The sequence below is a fragment of the Mycetomoellerius zeteki genome, unplaced genomic scaffold, assembly GCF_001594055.1.
Source record: "Mycetomoellerius zeteki isolate Tzet28-1 unplaced genomic scaffold, Tzet1.0 scaffold438, whole genome shotgun sequence".
In the NCBI taxonomy this organism is placed as follows: Eukaryota; Metazoa; Arthropoda; class Insecta; order Hymenoptera; family Formicidae; genus Mycetomoellerius; species Mycetomoellerius zeteki.
In genome coordinates, this window is record NW_017257433.1 from 80,833 (window position 1) to 96,516 (window position 15,684).

At 32.0% G+C, this 15,684-nt stretch overlaps 2 protein-coding genes across 2 annotated transcripts in view; both read right to left on the reverse strand.

Annotated features, from left to right (window-relative positions):
* Window positions 1-12,009, reverse strand: part of LOC108726799 (uncharacterized) — a 22,405-nt gene extending 10,396 nt beyond the window's left edge. Inside the window, 7 exon segments of the mRNA XM_018454569.1 lie at window positions 2,838-3,626; window positions 6,580-7,191; window positions 8,398-8,843; window positions 10,382-10,537; window positions 10,680-10,790; window positions 10,914-11,013; window positions 11,231-12,009. Of these exon segments, the coding sequence (XP_018310071.1) occupies window positions 2,838-3,626; window positions 6,580-7,191; window positions 8,398-8,843; window positions 10,382-10,537; window positions 10,680-10,790; window positions 10,914-11,013; window positions 11,231-12,009 (2,993 nt within the window).
* A 1,799-nt stretch (window positions 12,010-13,808) lies between these two features.
* LOC108726800 (odorant receptor 4-like) lies at window positions 13,809-15,600 on the reverse strand. Its single transcript, XM_018454570.1, has 5 exons — window positions 14,822-15,600; window positions 14,511-14,610; window positions 14,274-14,384; window positions 13,962-14,117; window positions 13,809-13,859 (listed from the first exon to the last, which is right to left on the reverse strand). The coding sequence occupies exons 1-5, from the start codon at window positions 15,598-15,600 to the stop codon at window positions 13,809-13,811; spliced, it is 1,197 nt and encodes a 398-aa protein (XP_018310072.1).
* Between the last annotated feature and the right edge of the window lie 84 nt (window positions 15,601-15,684).

The following is a 15,684-nucleotide window of genomic DNA, read 5'->3' on the forward strand; positions in this document are numbered from 1 at the left end:
CAATACGATGCTACGCGCTTTTTTATTCGGAAGACGATACCACTCGAGCACGCAGGATGTAATGGCTACCTTTTCCGCCTATCGTTGGATTTATCATCACGTAGCAATGACCATAAAATTTGTTTGTATCATAATTTCATTTGCTATTTCAAGGATATTGCAACACGTTCCCTGTGTTTCTTTTTCACGATATATTCATGAAGATATTTAATAAAACTTATTTTAGCATGCAGTAACTCTTTCAAGATTTAAGTAAAATTGAATTTGCGGTTTAATTGCAAATAATATGAAAATAAGTTATTGTAATTATGGAACATTATTATTGCTATCTTCATTATTATTACTTGTGTTTTAAAAAATGAACATATTAATATTCATGAGACTTACTTGGCCGGTAAGCTGTTCACCGGTATAACAAAATAGAAATATGTGAATTATCAAATTTATAATGATTATCAAATAAGAGCATAGAGTTCCTATATTCCTAGTTTGCCAATCCTACAAATATAAGTACTTTATGTAATCATAATATTATTAAATTATTACTGATTAACTTTAAAATCTGAAATGATTATTTTTGTCAACAAAATATACATTATTATGAGAATTTGAAATTAAGTAAAAAATTATAAATTGTAAATAATTATCGATTTATTATATTTTCAATTTTTCATTTTAATATCCAAAAATATTTAATTTGTTCCGTTATTAAAATTAATTGGCAAACTTACGAACCATTAACATAAAATACACTAACAAACAGATTGTTGTTGTATTCACCACAATTTCCAGCATATATATTTCCTGTAAGGTATGTTGTACTAACCGTAAAAAACTGAAATGTGTAATTATCAATGATGACTATTAACGCTCCTTAAACTAATAAAAAAATAAGTAAATATCAATAAAATATGAGAGAATTGAAAAATAAGAATTTTTACCAAGCATTGTCAATAAGTATTATTATTAACATATTATAAACGTATGTTTATCAGTATAAGGAAAGTCGGAGGAAGATGCCATAGTTAACTTTGGATCGCGATATTTTTTCAACCATTCTCGATGTATAAAAGAAAATAAAATCAATAAAAAGTTTGATTATTCTTATTTATTGCTGTTCAATTATAAAAATGTAAGTTTTGCAAGTCTTGCAAGAATTTTTCACAATAAAAAAATAAAAACCTTCCTAAGTAGCATCTTACTCAACCTATTGGGTAAGATGTTACGAGATCTGTAGTAAGATTCCCTAACATCTTAACTAAATAAAACATAATATATAATATATAAATATTAAAAATTCTATTAATAGTTATTCTCTACTTTTCTTGAAAGTGAACGATATCTAAGTACATAGTAAATGAAAAATAAAATATATACTATTATATGCTACTCTTTTTAATAGCAGTAATAAAAAATCATTTCTTAAAGTAAACAGCCTTTAGGTAGTAAATAAAAGATAAAAATATGCAACACTTTTCGACTACAATAAAATAGAAAATAATTGTTCCTTACAAACTGTAAACAGTCTTCATCCTCTTGGGTCTTCTTTGAGTCATCTGTTGCATTTTTTGGCAACAATGAGACTTTACTCACTCACATATCTGGATCCTTCTTTATCATAATAATAAAGTTTACCGATTGTATAATAATCGTCATTTTCTGTGTTAGTCGAATTGTAATAAATACACGTATAATACAATTGGAGTGTAAGCTATCGATTAAGTGTACTTATAACTTGAACGGGACATTCGTTATTGACATCCGAAAATCTTGATCCGGCGCAACTCGCCCGCGCCAAGCAACAATGAAACTTTACTCACTCACATATCTAGATCCTTCATAATAATAAAGTTTACCGATTGTATAATAATCGTCATTTTTTGTGTTAGTCGAATTGTAATAAATACACGTATAATACAATTGGAGTGTAAGCTATCGATTAAGTGTACTTATAACTTGAACGGGACATTCGTTATTGACATCCGAAAATCTTGATCCGGCGCAACTCGCCCGCGCCGGCTCGCGTAAGGGAGGCACGGCAATGTCTCGGGTCATGCTTAGCGCCGAGACACTACCGTGTCTTCGGATTTGCTACTTGAAAACTGTTTGAAGATAAAGTTATTCTTTGTTTTTTTTTTGTTTTTAAAGTAATTTACCCCTTGTGGTATCTTACCCAATAAGACTAGAAAACATATTATCAGACTATATCAACCAAACATCCGTTATTGAGATCCGATAATCTTGATCCGGCGCAACTCGCCCGCGCCGGCTCGCATAAGGGAGGCACGGCAATGTCTCGCTTCATGCTTAGCGCCGATACACTACCGTGTCTTCGGATTTGCTACTTAAAAACTGTTTGAAGATAAAGTTATTCTTTGTTTTTTTTGTTTTTAAAGTAATTTGCCCCTTGTGGTATCTTACCCAATAAGATTAGAAAACATATTATCAGACTATATCAACCACGTGCTTTTGTTATATATAATCACTTAATATATAATAAAATTTACTCTTGGTGCTAAATAATGTAATCCACTGCGTATTTGTGAAATAAAATCTACAAAGGATTAACGTGAATTTTAAATATCATGTAAAATATGATTAGAACAGAACTTTATCAACTTACCTTGATAAATTCATAATTTCTTAAAATAAATATAAACAGCGAGTTCTAGTCGTATCGTCCCTGGCTTACAAACGAATAAACTCAGCATATCACTAATACCATCTATGCATAAACATGGAAATTATTAATAAATAGCATCTTGCCTGACAGGGCATGTTCCCCCGACTTACCGTAAATGCTAAACTATGATAATGTTACCAAGTTGCTGCCTTACTTGCGCACTCTTATTTGATGCTCCACTATTTCAGCTATCTTCTTATTCGTTTCATATTCTTCTTGCCATTCCTTCTGTACGAGTCCTGTCATCAAACCGATTAAGATTTTTAATTGACCGCAAGCATGTACTACGAAAATCGCTGTGAGGCCACATGCACATGTCACGATCGAAACTGTAATAAATCCTGTTAGAAATTGGATTATAAAGATCGTCTCGTAAACGGGGCTGACTTGTACGTCGAGGGAAAAGTAGTAACCCGGACAGGCAAAACGTCTTATCGTGACGTTCTGATCGATGACGATCTTTCCCTGGAACAACGGTAAGATTGCTCGGAAAGTAATGACGCCATTATACATGAAAAGTGCGCAGATCGTAACCAGACGTTTTCCCATCCTCGCAGATTTTAGCATAATGTTTCGTGAATCCACGCTGAGAACGTTTTCCCAATCCTCCTCGACGTGTTTCAAACATCGCCTGAGTTGATCATAGCGAGATATGAAGATGCTATATTGACTGGCGGACATGAAGTCATAAAGGAGAACAGGGATCATCTGCAGTCGAACACGTGTTGTTGCCTTCATCAACCAGTAAAGGATACCGGGTATAAGGTCACTAAAGAGGAGAGTATAGGACATACAGATTAGCAAGAGATTGTGAACCTTCGAGTGTATGGATTCTCCTTTATTGATGGAAGGCCAAGCGCCAAGTGCGAGCAAAATGTTACGAGTTGGTTGCGTAATGTCGTTCATAATATCGTTCTGATAATGCTTATTTTGCGACATTTCTCTGTGAACTTTAACTAATCTTCGATACTTCCGAGTTTTATCCGTCCACGTAACGTGCACTTAATGCGAAACCTAAGCACGAACTGAATTGCTACCGATTGTTGAAGGACAAGGCTGACCGCGAAGTCAACTTGTCGCTCGCGCATATGCTTGCGCATTTTAAAGATTTAAATGTCGCATGAGAAGAAAGAAAAGCAGAAAGGCTTGTAAATGGAATCATTCGCATCAAGGGTCGAAATTGTCTTCCATGAAATGTATATTTATGCTTCAACTTTCCCTCACGAGTTATCAGGAAAGTTATGATGTGTAACTTCGTTTTTTCCTGTTTGGTAAACTCGGTATTGTCTCTGTCATAATATCGTATTTGCCATAAAAATTATGTTCACATTACATATATCTTATAATAGAATAATAAGACGTTCAAGTATGTACGAGATATATTTACATCACATTAATCTACATTTGATACATATGTACCACTGTTTTTAGAAATATTATTGTATATACTAAAAACAATTTTCTGAATATTAATAAATGTTTTTTGTTTCAATAGTACTAACAAAATATTTACTTTCAGTAAATAAATATTTACTCAAAATAAAAAATTATGCCTAAATCAAATGAATATATATTTACATTAAGTAAAAATTTCGTTAGTATTATTGAAACAAATATTTATTAAACTTTAGTATTTTTTTTCAGTATATATGTACAATATATGTAGCGTTAAAATTTTGATAATTGAAACTTAAATATTTAATTAAAGTATTGAATTGTAGTTTGACACATCCGTTACCATTATATAAAATATTTTTTTTATTACTTAATTCTTGTTATGAGTCACTACTGATGGCGAAAAATAATAATTGATCGTGAAATAAACTGACAGTCAAAACATGAGTTTGCACGCAATAAGAATTTAATCATTGCATGGAGAACAGAGACTAGCATAAGTATAGCGATAGAGTTTGCAAGGAAAGTTGCTTGTCGAGAGGGACGATTGTATTCTAAAGAAAGTATTCGTATTTGTTCTTCAAACTTTATATCAACTAGGAAAACGTTTATATTTATCTTCATGTCTTCGCAACATGGAATTGCAACATAATGCCTATTAGGAAGAAATAGTTTTGTTTGATATGTGTTAAATGTTCTGGTTCATATGTATGAGTTAAAATATTAATTATTATTTTTTAATCTCGTCAAAATAGTAACATTTATCCTCTTATTACAAATAAAGTATGTGTTAATAAACATTTAATGAGATATGAATTATTCAATAAAACAAAATTTCATATTGAAAAATCTACCAATTTGCAATTTTCGCATTACGGTAATTACTGAATACTCTGTATATAATTAAATGACATATTTGTATTACCTTTACATTTCAATACATATGATTTCGTATTCGAATCACATATGCAATTGATTCATATAATATAATGGTATGAAATAACTAACGTTACAATTTCAACTATTAAAATTTAATGATTCAATCGATTACATTTCGGAGCATATTAAAAAACGTTCCCGCTGTTTTCATGACCTAAAACATTTTCAACTATTTTCTTCTCTAATTTATTTTCAATTAACCGTATTTACCGCCGTTGCAAGTAACAAGCATACATTTAGTAAAATTAAAATATGTAAATGACATGATACTCATTATATAAAAAAGAATTCTAAATTATCTCATTGCAATTTATAGATAAAACACATTAATGTCGTTTAACGCTACTATAATTAAAACATAAACAGCATACTTTATAAAAAGCTACAATGTGTTTATACAATCTTTTGTAGAAACAAGTAATTTACTTACATCACCAAATGTTTTGAGCGAGAGATCGATGAACTTTCCAGAGATCTTGGTTGGCGCGTTAGACATAATAATCAGCAATACAACACTACGCGCTTTTTTGTCCGGAAGACGATACCATTCGAGCCCGCAGGATGCAATGGCTACCTTTTCCGCCTATCATTGGATTTATCATCACGTAGCAATGGCCATAAAATGTGTTTGTATCATAATTTCATTTGCTATTTCAAGGATATTGCAACACGTTCCTTGTTTCCTTTTCACGATATATTCATAAAAATATTTAGAAAACTTATTTTAGCACGCAGTAGAAACTCTTTCAAAATTTGATTAAAATAGAATGTGCAATTTTGATTGCACATAATTTGATAATAAGTTATTTTAATCATGGAACATTGTTATTGCTAATTTTATTATTATTGCTTGTGTTCTAAAAATTGGACTACATTAATATCTATAAATCTTACCTGGCCTGTAAGTTGTTCACCAGTGTAGCAAAATAGAAACATGTGAGTTGTCACATTTACAATACATATACAATAAGTACATAAAGTTGGTATATTCCTATTTTGCCAGTCCTATAAATGCATAAGTGTTTCGTATCATTATATTATTATTAAGTAATTTATTATTATGACTAACTAAAATCTGAAGTAACTATTTGTTAACGAAATATATTATTACGAAAATTCCAGTTCAAATAAGAATTTTTAATCATAAGAAGTTATTGAATTTTCGAATCTTTTTCTATTTTATTTTATGTTAAAATATTTAATTTATTTCGTTATTAACAATAATTGGCCAACTTACGAACCACTAACATAAAATACACTAAAAGGCAAATAGTTATTGTGTTCACCAGATATTCCACCACATATATTTCCTGTAAGGTATGCTGCACTAACCGTAAAAAACTGAAATACAATTACCGAGGGTGACAATTGAAACATAGACTAATAAATAATAATATGTAAATATGTAAATATGTATAATATATAAATTTTCGTAATAAAATGAGAAAATAGAAGGTTAGTAATTTTCATCGGTAATAAATATCAATATTAATAAGCACACGTTAATTGGAGCGAGTACTAAAATTAAAAGCATAAATAACATTCGCAAATTGCGGACTTACTTGCGCACTCTTGTTTGATGCTCGACTATCTCAGCTAGCTTCATATCCATTTCACGCTCCTCTTGCCATTGTTTCTGCACGAGTTCTCTCATTAAACCGATTAAGATTTTCAATTGGCCGCAAGCATGTACCACAAAAATTGCGGTAAGACCGCATGCACATGTCACGATCGAAACTGCAATAAATCCTGTTAGACACTGGATTACAAAGACCGTCTCGTAAACAGGGCTGACTTGCACGTCGAGGGAAAAGAAATAACCCGGACAGGCAAATTGTCTTATGGTGACATTCTGATCGATGAACTTTCCCTGGAATAACGGCAGAATTGTTCGAAAAGTAAAGGCGCCGCTGTACATGAAGATTGCACAGATTGTAACCAGGCGTTTGCCCGTTCTCGCAGATTTCAGCATAATGTTCCGTGCTTCTGCGCTTAGAACGTTTTTCCAATCCTCCTCGACATGTTTCAGGCATCGTCTGAGCTTGTCATAGCGAAATATGAAAATACCGTATTGACTGGCAGACATGAAGTCATAGAGAAGAAGAGGGATCGTTTGCAGTCGAATGCGCGCTGTTTCTGCCATCAACCAATAAAGGACACCAGGTATAAGATCACTAGAGAGAAAAGTGTAGGATATACAGATTAGTAAAAGATTGTGGGCTTTTGAATATACTGATCTTCCTTTACTGATGGAAGGCCAAGCACCGAGCGCGAGCAAAATGTTGCGAGTTGGTTGCGTAATGTACAAAATATCGTTCTGGTGATGCTTATTTTGCGGCATTTCTGAATTTTGACAAATATTTTGCGATACTCTCGAGCTTTATCCGTTTACTTAATGCAAAACCTGAATGCGAACTGAATGCGAACTGAATCGTCACCAGTCGTCGAAGGTGAAGCCAACTCGCGCATATGCTTGCGCATTTAAAAAATTCAAATCTGCATGAGAAGAGAGAACAGAAGCAGAAACAGTTTATAGGTAGAGTGGTTCGCTGGGGACAGGATTATTTTCCATGAAATGTATTCTTATCCGCTTATATGCATTGACTTTTATAGGAAAAGCATTACATTTAACTTTCTTTCTTTGTGAAATCTAACTTACAATCATAATGTTGACCGTGAAGCTAACAGTTTTGATTTCTACGAGAATTTTTCTATTAGTTTAACCTTTGTAGATATGTATGTAGTTAATCAATACAGAAAGTTCACTTTTATATGAGATTAGTTCGTTAAGTAATTTAAATCATACGTTTCAAATTATATCAATTTTTTTTTATACATTTTAGAGAGCATCTTATTTTGTTTCAGAAGATACGTTATTAGATGTTTTATAAATGAATATATCATATTATCGTGAAAAACTTATCATTTTGTACAGCACATCACCGTGGAACTCACATTATTATCTAATTATACCTACTGCACTTTCTATTGTGAATGATTAACAAGTTGCATTTTTGTTTCGATAATCATTATGTTTGTTTAATCGACAATTGTTCAAAATATATTTCGCGATATTTCCATCTTGCCATTCCTGCGTGTTTAACATACACTCAGCAATTAGATTCCCGTGACAAATTATCGGTCAATGAATGTGGTACGTATACATATTGCAGTAATACAATAGATTGGAAAATTTTATTTATCATGATTTGAACGTTCTGCCTATCATCAAGCTAAAGTATTCCACATCCTTGTATTTCCTAATATTTCAAACAAACTACTTTTTTACGTCGTGTCTTCCACCAGATGTAGAAAACTGAAAGTAATGAAATACAAATAAAGCATAAAATTAATAAAAATGGTAAGGGGAGCGAACTCACTTTCGAATCCATATCTAACGTTCGACTACTACTGCTAACTTCTCGTCCGCTCGATTTTTCTCTTTGTAAACTCGCTCGTCGACAAGCTCTTCCATTAATATCATTAAAATCTTCATCTGTGCACACACGTGCATGACGAAAAGCATAGCAAATCCGTACGTCACGATCGTGATGGTATACAAGACAAATCCGCCGAAGAACTGTAACAAGAACAGGATCTCGTAAGCGGGACTGCGCTTTTCGCCGAACAGAACAAAATAACCTGCATATACCAGAGGCCTGATCGTAACATTATTGTGGGTAACGATTTTTCCCTGTGATAACAGCACGATTGTGTGATAGGAGAAACCGGCGGAGTATAGGAAGGCACAGCAAATAGTGAATATGCTCCTGCCGGTTTTCGTCTTCTCCATCATGATGTCTCTCGCGTTTGATACCGCGAAGAACTTCGCAAGCAACCAAAGCACCATACTTGGCAAGCGCGGTAAACGAGTAGACCGTAGGAGCGATCATCTTCAATTTAATACGCGGTTCTTCCTCGGTAACAAATAAAATATATTATAGTATACTGGGAATACTGTCGAAGCACATAAGGATACAGTAAACGATTATCAGAAGAATCTTACAGATTATTTCAACGACGATCAAATCTCTTCAAGCAAAGGCCAAATGCCGAATATTCGTAGAAGAAAATGACTTTGTTTGGTGATGTATTCTATGTCCCGCTAGTAATTTATTTGGATACTTTTCTAAAAAAAAGTGCATAATGGAATTATAAAAGATCTAATGTCCCCGATAATAAATAAAAAGTTACTGGTAATATTTTGCTGCGCCCCAATGCTTATAAGTTGCAAACTCGATCGCTATTGATCGTTACAAAGTTGAAATCGACTTGTATGCATGCGAAAACCTTATACGCGCACGTACTTTTTTTGAATCAGTATTTCACATCATGACAATGGTAAGAAAAAACTTTGATATGATGACTAATGCAGCCTTCCTATTTGGAACTTGAACTTGAATGCAAGGGTTAATTTTTTAAAAGATAAGGAATTATATGGTAGAGTTAAGGTTTAAACAAACACTGCATATTGATTGTATTTCTTAGAAAATTTTATCTTCTATGTAGCAAAAAGTCAGCATTAAAATAATCATTCGTAAGTAATATTGCAAATAATAAAATTGTATTAATTTTTTTCTTTCATCCATGCTTATCAATAATAATAGTACAAGTTTTAATAACGCTAATATATTAATCTATGGAGCAACTTCGGTTTTGTAGTTTAATATATTTATCATAGTACTTACGATATGACATTATTAAAAAGTATGCATACCTCACGTTCTGAATCCTGAAGATTAGATATTGGGACATATTAATTATACTAAAAAATAAAGCAATCTGTGCATTAGAATAAATAATCATAAAGTACCTGAAATAATTTTCTTCCGGTAATTATTAAAATGATCCCTTCGTGTTTTGACATATAATATCACAGACATCTAATAGATGTTTCTTGCTACATTTTTTAATGAATTTCGTAATAGGATTTTATTTAAATATTTTATGTTATTTTATATGCATATTCATAAAAAATTGAATGAAAAAAAAATTTTACATAAAAAATTATACAATAAAGTCTGAATATAATTATGAACATTTCTAAACGTTTTCAATATGTTTTATTTGGAACAATAATATTTGAAAAAGAAATTTAATATTTAATTATATTATTATTTTCACTTTATAGTTACAAATATTTATTGCTACCTTCTTTACTGCTATCGATACATTTACGATTAATTCTTAAAATTCAATCAACTGATCGAAGAAGATTTAAATATGTCACGGACATCTTAACAACCTAAAATAAATGCATATCTGTATTAATTATTCCTTCCCGTTATTCTTTCCCGTAGAAATCATTTTTATGATATTAACTTTATTATTAAATAAATTTAGATGAACAGTTGTGTCACTTACATTGCCAAACGTTCTAAGGGTGAGATCAATGAAATTTCCTGCTTTGAGTCTTAATGGTTTTTCGGAAATAGATATAAGTAAAATCAATGCTCGTGCTTTTACATCCGGAAGACGGTACCATTCCAAAGTGCATGCTGTTAATGCTATTTTTTCTCCCTAATTTTTATTAATTAATTATAAACGTCAGTGGTGTGAATGAAAAAAGAATACCATACTACTAATGTCCCTCTTTGTGTTATTGGTGATATATTTCACGATTACTGTCACCAATAACGACAAATGTTTCGGTAACACATACCTGCTCGATGATTTGCTCGCCCATATAGCAATAAATAAATATGTTGAAACAGAACATTGTTAATCCACTGAAATATATGCTTAAACGAAAAACATTATGATCTTCCCATTCCTGTAAATTGAACACTTATTAATTTTTTATTGAACGTGAAACTATAACGTAATGTATCTTGTCACGTTTATGTAAACATATTTTTTCCTTAAAATTTATTGTTACGTAAATAATTTTGCGTACCATGATAATATAAAATCCTACACAGCATAACATCACGGTAGATCCCAGGATTTCTATTAAACTTGGATACTGCGTGATGCTCTGCAGCAATCGTAAGAAGCTAAAACGTATTGTGAGAAAATTATGAAAACTGGTTCAAACAAAAATTATTAATTGCTAATTCTATACATCTTTAATAATTGATGACACGTTACCCATTTGCGTAGAACGTATTATCGCGTATTAAGCTGTGATATAGTTTCTAATGTGTGAATATGTTAGAATTATATTAAAAAATCAGCGATTGATATGATTATTATATGCAAGGAAAGACTCACTTCCTTATTCTAATTTGATGCTCCACAATATTGGCTAATTTCTTGTCCAAATATTTCGGTTGACTCTCGTTCACGAAATCGTTCATTAACGTCACAAGTATGTCCGACTGTGCGCAAAAATGCATCCCGCAAAGTGTCACGAAACCAAAGGTTGTCACCAAAATCGTATACTTTACAAATCCCGCTACAAATTGTATGAAATATACGATTTCATAAACTGGACTATGCTGCACATCAAGTATAACGAGATATGCCGCACACGGCAGTGGTCTGATAGTGATATTTTGAGGAGTAACAATTTTCCCTATTGACAAAGGAATGATCGTTCGGACACCCATGCCGGTCAGGTACACGAATATGGTGCAAATCATAATTAGACGTTTGCTAGTTCTGACTCTGTTAATCATAGAGATGCGATCATTTGGATTGATGACCTTTCGCCAGTCCTCATCAACCAGTACTAAACAATTTCGCACTTCATTCTTGTAAAGCACGGTATAACCATATTTAATGATTTCTATTATCGTGAATATTCCGCTAGCCATGATTTTGAACCTCAAACGAACGTCTGTCAGCACCATAAATACATAGAGTATAATCGGGATTAATTCGCAGAAGAGAAACGCGAAACACATGAAGATCAGCACGACCGTCTCCAATAACTCCGGAAGAAGGGAATTCGTGCGTGGAAATGGCCATATGCCTAATAAACGAAAGAAAAAGCGATTCATCATGAAAGCATTCTCTATGTCGTGTTCGTAATACTTGTTGGCAAACATTTTGAGAGACTGATTCTACAATTTCTTATATCGAGTCTTTCCACTTCATAGTATTATATCGTATAGCATGAAAACGCTTTTGTAATCTACGATACAGAGACGAAACGTGTCTGTTTGCCACTGATCGCAGTGACAACCAGTGTTTTTCGCAGAGTACAAACATAACTCATAATTCATGTGCGCTTGCGTGTTAAAGCAACTGAAAAGCCACGTCAAGTGAATGGTTAACATATGTATAGAAACTTTTAAAAGAGTTGCGTGCAGATCTCTTTACGCTTTTCCTTCATTCTAAGGAATATAAAGTTTTCTCCGGGAAGCTATGAAAGGGTTAACGTTTCTAAGAAAATTTATTGATAATAGTTGTGTAAGCAAAACGTAGTAGTTGACTTAATTGAGAATACGTGAAAAAGTATCTGTACTTATCATGCGACTATATTCTAGATAACATTTCTGTTTTTATATTATTATATTATAATCATTTCTTTTATTAAAGTGTGTAATGTATTCAGATGGTAATCGTTATAGTGTTCCATATAAATATTACTTGTTCGCATGTCATACTGATGTTTGGGAGATTTTAATGCTGCATAAGATGGAATTTCAAGTGCGGTAATGGTTTCAAAAAATAAATTAATATAAATAAAATTTCTTACGCACACTTTTGTATATGTACATTATACTAAGCTCTTGTATTTGACACATACATATATATTAGCAAAGGATCACATCTATATTAATATACACGCATCTATATTAGAAAAGGAAAAAATACACAACTTGATATTACCATTATGATGCGTTTGTAAACGTAGTTCCAACAAGAAGAAAGAGATTCAGAGCAAAAATCGTATATGTCAGCATAGAGTATCGTTTGTAAGTACAATTGTAAATAATAAAATAACATTACTTTCTCTCGCTCACACTTATTAATGATAATAGTTCAAATTTTTTTAAATAATACTATACGGAAAGAGCAATTTTGCGCTGAATCTAAAAATTTAGCTAAATATGAATCTGAAAATAATTTTGTTGAATCATCAAAATAATTTTGTAGGAATTTCAAGCATGATAAGCAATGCTGAAACAAGTTTTGACACACTTTAGCAGTTTAAACATCCTACATAATAATTTTAATGATTCAACAAAATTATTTTCAGATCTGTTTCTAACTAAATTTTTAGATTCTTCAGCAAAATCGTTCTTTCCGTATAATATATTAATTTATTTACGGAGCGACTTTGAAATTTAATATATTTATTACTGTACAAGCAATCTGAAAGAGACATTATTGAATATATGCGTATCTTATGTCCTGACCTGGGACATTCAAAAACTCTGGAATTTTAATTAGATTAAACAATTAATTTATGCGTTAGAATAAATAACAATAAATTACATGGAAAGTACAAACAATTTCCCTCTAGTTGCCTTGAATATAACGTTAGATATTCAATAGATACTTCTTGCATACATTTTTAACGACTCTCGTAATATATTTTTACTTAGATTATATGACATTTTTATATTATATGATAAGCACATTTATCAGAAATTGAATGAAGAATAATTCTAGTAACAAGTAAAGAATTATGCAATGATTCTAAACTAATTATGAATATTCGTAAATGCTTTTAGTACGTTTCATTTGGTACAAATATATTTAAAAAAGAAAAGCACTTTGCTTAAGTATAATACAACTTTCATTTTTTATGGTTACAAATTTTTATTGCTACTGTTTTACTATTTTTAGTTATCAAAGTCTGTTAGCCATATATGTATTTTAGATTAATTCTTAAAATTCAATCAACTGATCGAAGGAAATTTAAATATGTCACAGACATTTTAGCCACCTAAAATAAATGCATGTCTTTATTAACCGCTATCCCCGAAATAATTTTTACGATAATAACTTCATTATTATATTAATTTAGAAAAATAGCAGTAGCACTTACATTGCCAAACGTTCTGAGGGAAATGTCAATAAAACTTCCTGCTTTAAGAGTTAATGGGTTTTCGGAAATAATTATAAGTAAAATCAATGCTCGTGCTTTTGTGTCTGGAAGACGGTACCATTCCAAAGTGCGTGTTGTTAATGCTACCTTTTCTCCCTAGTTTTTATCAATTAATTACAAACGTCAATGATGCAAACAAAAAAAAACATTTCACTATTATTCCACTTTGATATACTTATTTGCTATATTCGTTTGCTATATTTGCTACATCGTACTGTTATTGGTAATGAAAAATTATTCGACAACACATACCTGCTCGATGATTTGCTCGCCCATGTAGCAGTAGATAAATATGTTGAAACAGAACATTATTAGTACACTGATATATGCGCACAGACGAATAACATTGTGATCTTCCCATTCCTGCAAATTGAACTTTCATTAATTTTTTATACAACACGAAAGTATTATACATACTATACTTTATCATGTCTATCTAACTAATATTTCTTTTAAAATTCATTGTTACGTAAATATTTCTTTGCGCACCATGATAATGTAATATCCTGCGAAGCATAATAGGACCGTAGATCCCAAGATTTCTATTAAACTTGGATACTGAGTGGTATTCTGCACCAATTGTAAGAAACTAAAATATGTTATGAGTAAAATATGAAAATTGTTTTTAACAAAAACTACTAGTTGTTAAGTCCATATATCTTTGATGACACATTACTCATTTTGTGCATAGAATGTATCGCGTATTACGCTCTGATATTTCTGTCTAATGTGCATACGTTTAGACTTACATTAAAGAATCAGCGAACGAATCTCATTATTGTACGCAAGGAAACACTCACTTCCTTATTCTGATTTGATGCTCTACTACAGTTGCCAACCTCGTGTTTATATTTTTTGGTTGATTCTCATTCACGAAATTATTCATTAATGTCACAAGTATATCTGACTGCGCGCAAAAATGCATCGCGCAAAGTGTCATGAAACCAAAAGTTGTCACCGTAATCGTGTACTTTATAAGTCCTGCTAGAAATTGTATGAAATATACGATTTCGTAAACTGGACTACGCTGCACGTCAAATATAACGAGATAGGCAACGTGGGGCAGCGGTCTAATAGTGATATTTTGAGAAGTAACGATCTTCCCCACTGACAACGGAATGATCATTCGGACAGCCATTCCAGTCACATACACGATTATTGCGCATATTACAATCAGACGTTTGCTAGTTCTAACTCTGTCGATCATCGAGGTGCGATAACTCGGATTGATGACGTTTCGCCAATCCTCATCAACCAATGTTAGACAGTTTCTCACTTGACTCTTGTAAAGTACAGCATAGCTGTACTTGATAATTTCTATTATTGTAAATATCCCGCTGGCCATGACCTTTAGTCTCAATCGAAAATCTGTCAGCACCATAAATACATAAAGTATAGTCGGGATTAATTCGCCGAAGAGGAACGCAAAACAGGCGACGATCAGTGTGATCGTTTCCGCCAGCTCGAAAAGAAGGGAATTATTGCGCGAAAATGGCCATATGCCTAATAAACGAAAGAAAAAACGATTTATTGCGAAAGCATTTTCTATGTCGCGTTCGTAATACTTATTGGCAAACATCTTGAGACTGATTAATTTTACAATTTCTTATACGGAGTCTTTCCACTTTATAATATGATAGCTTGTAGCATATGAACACTTTTG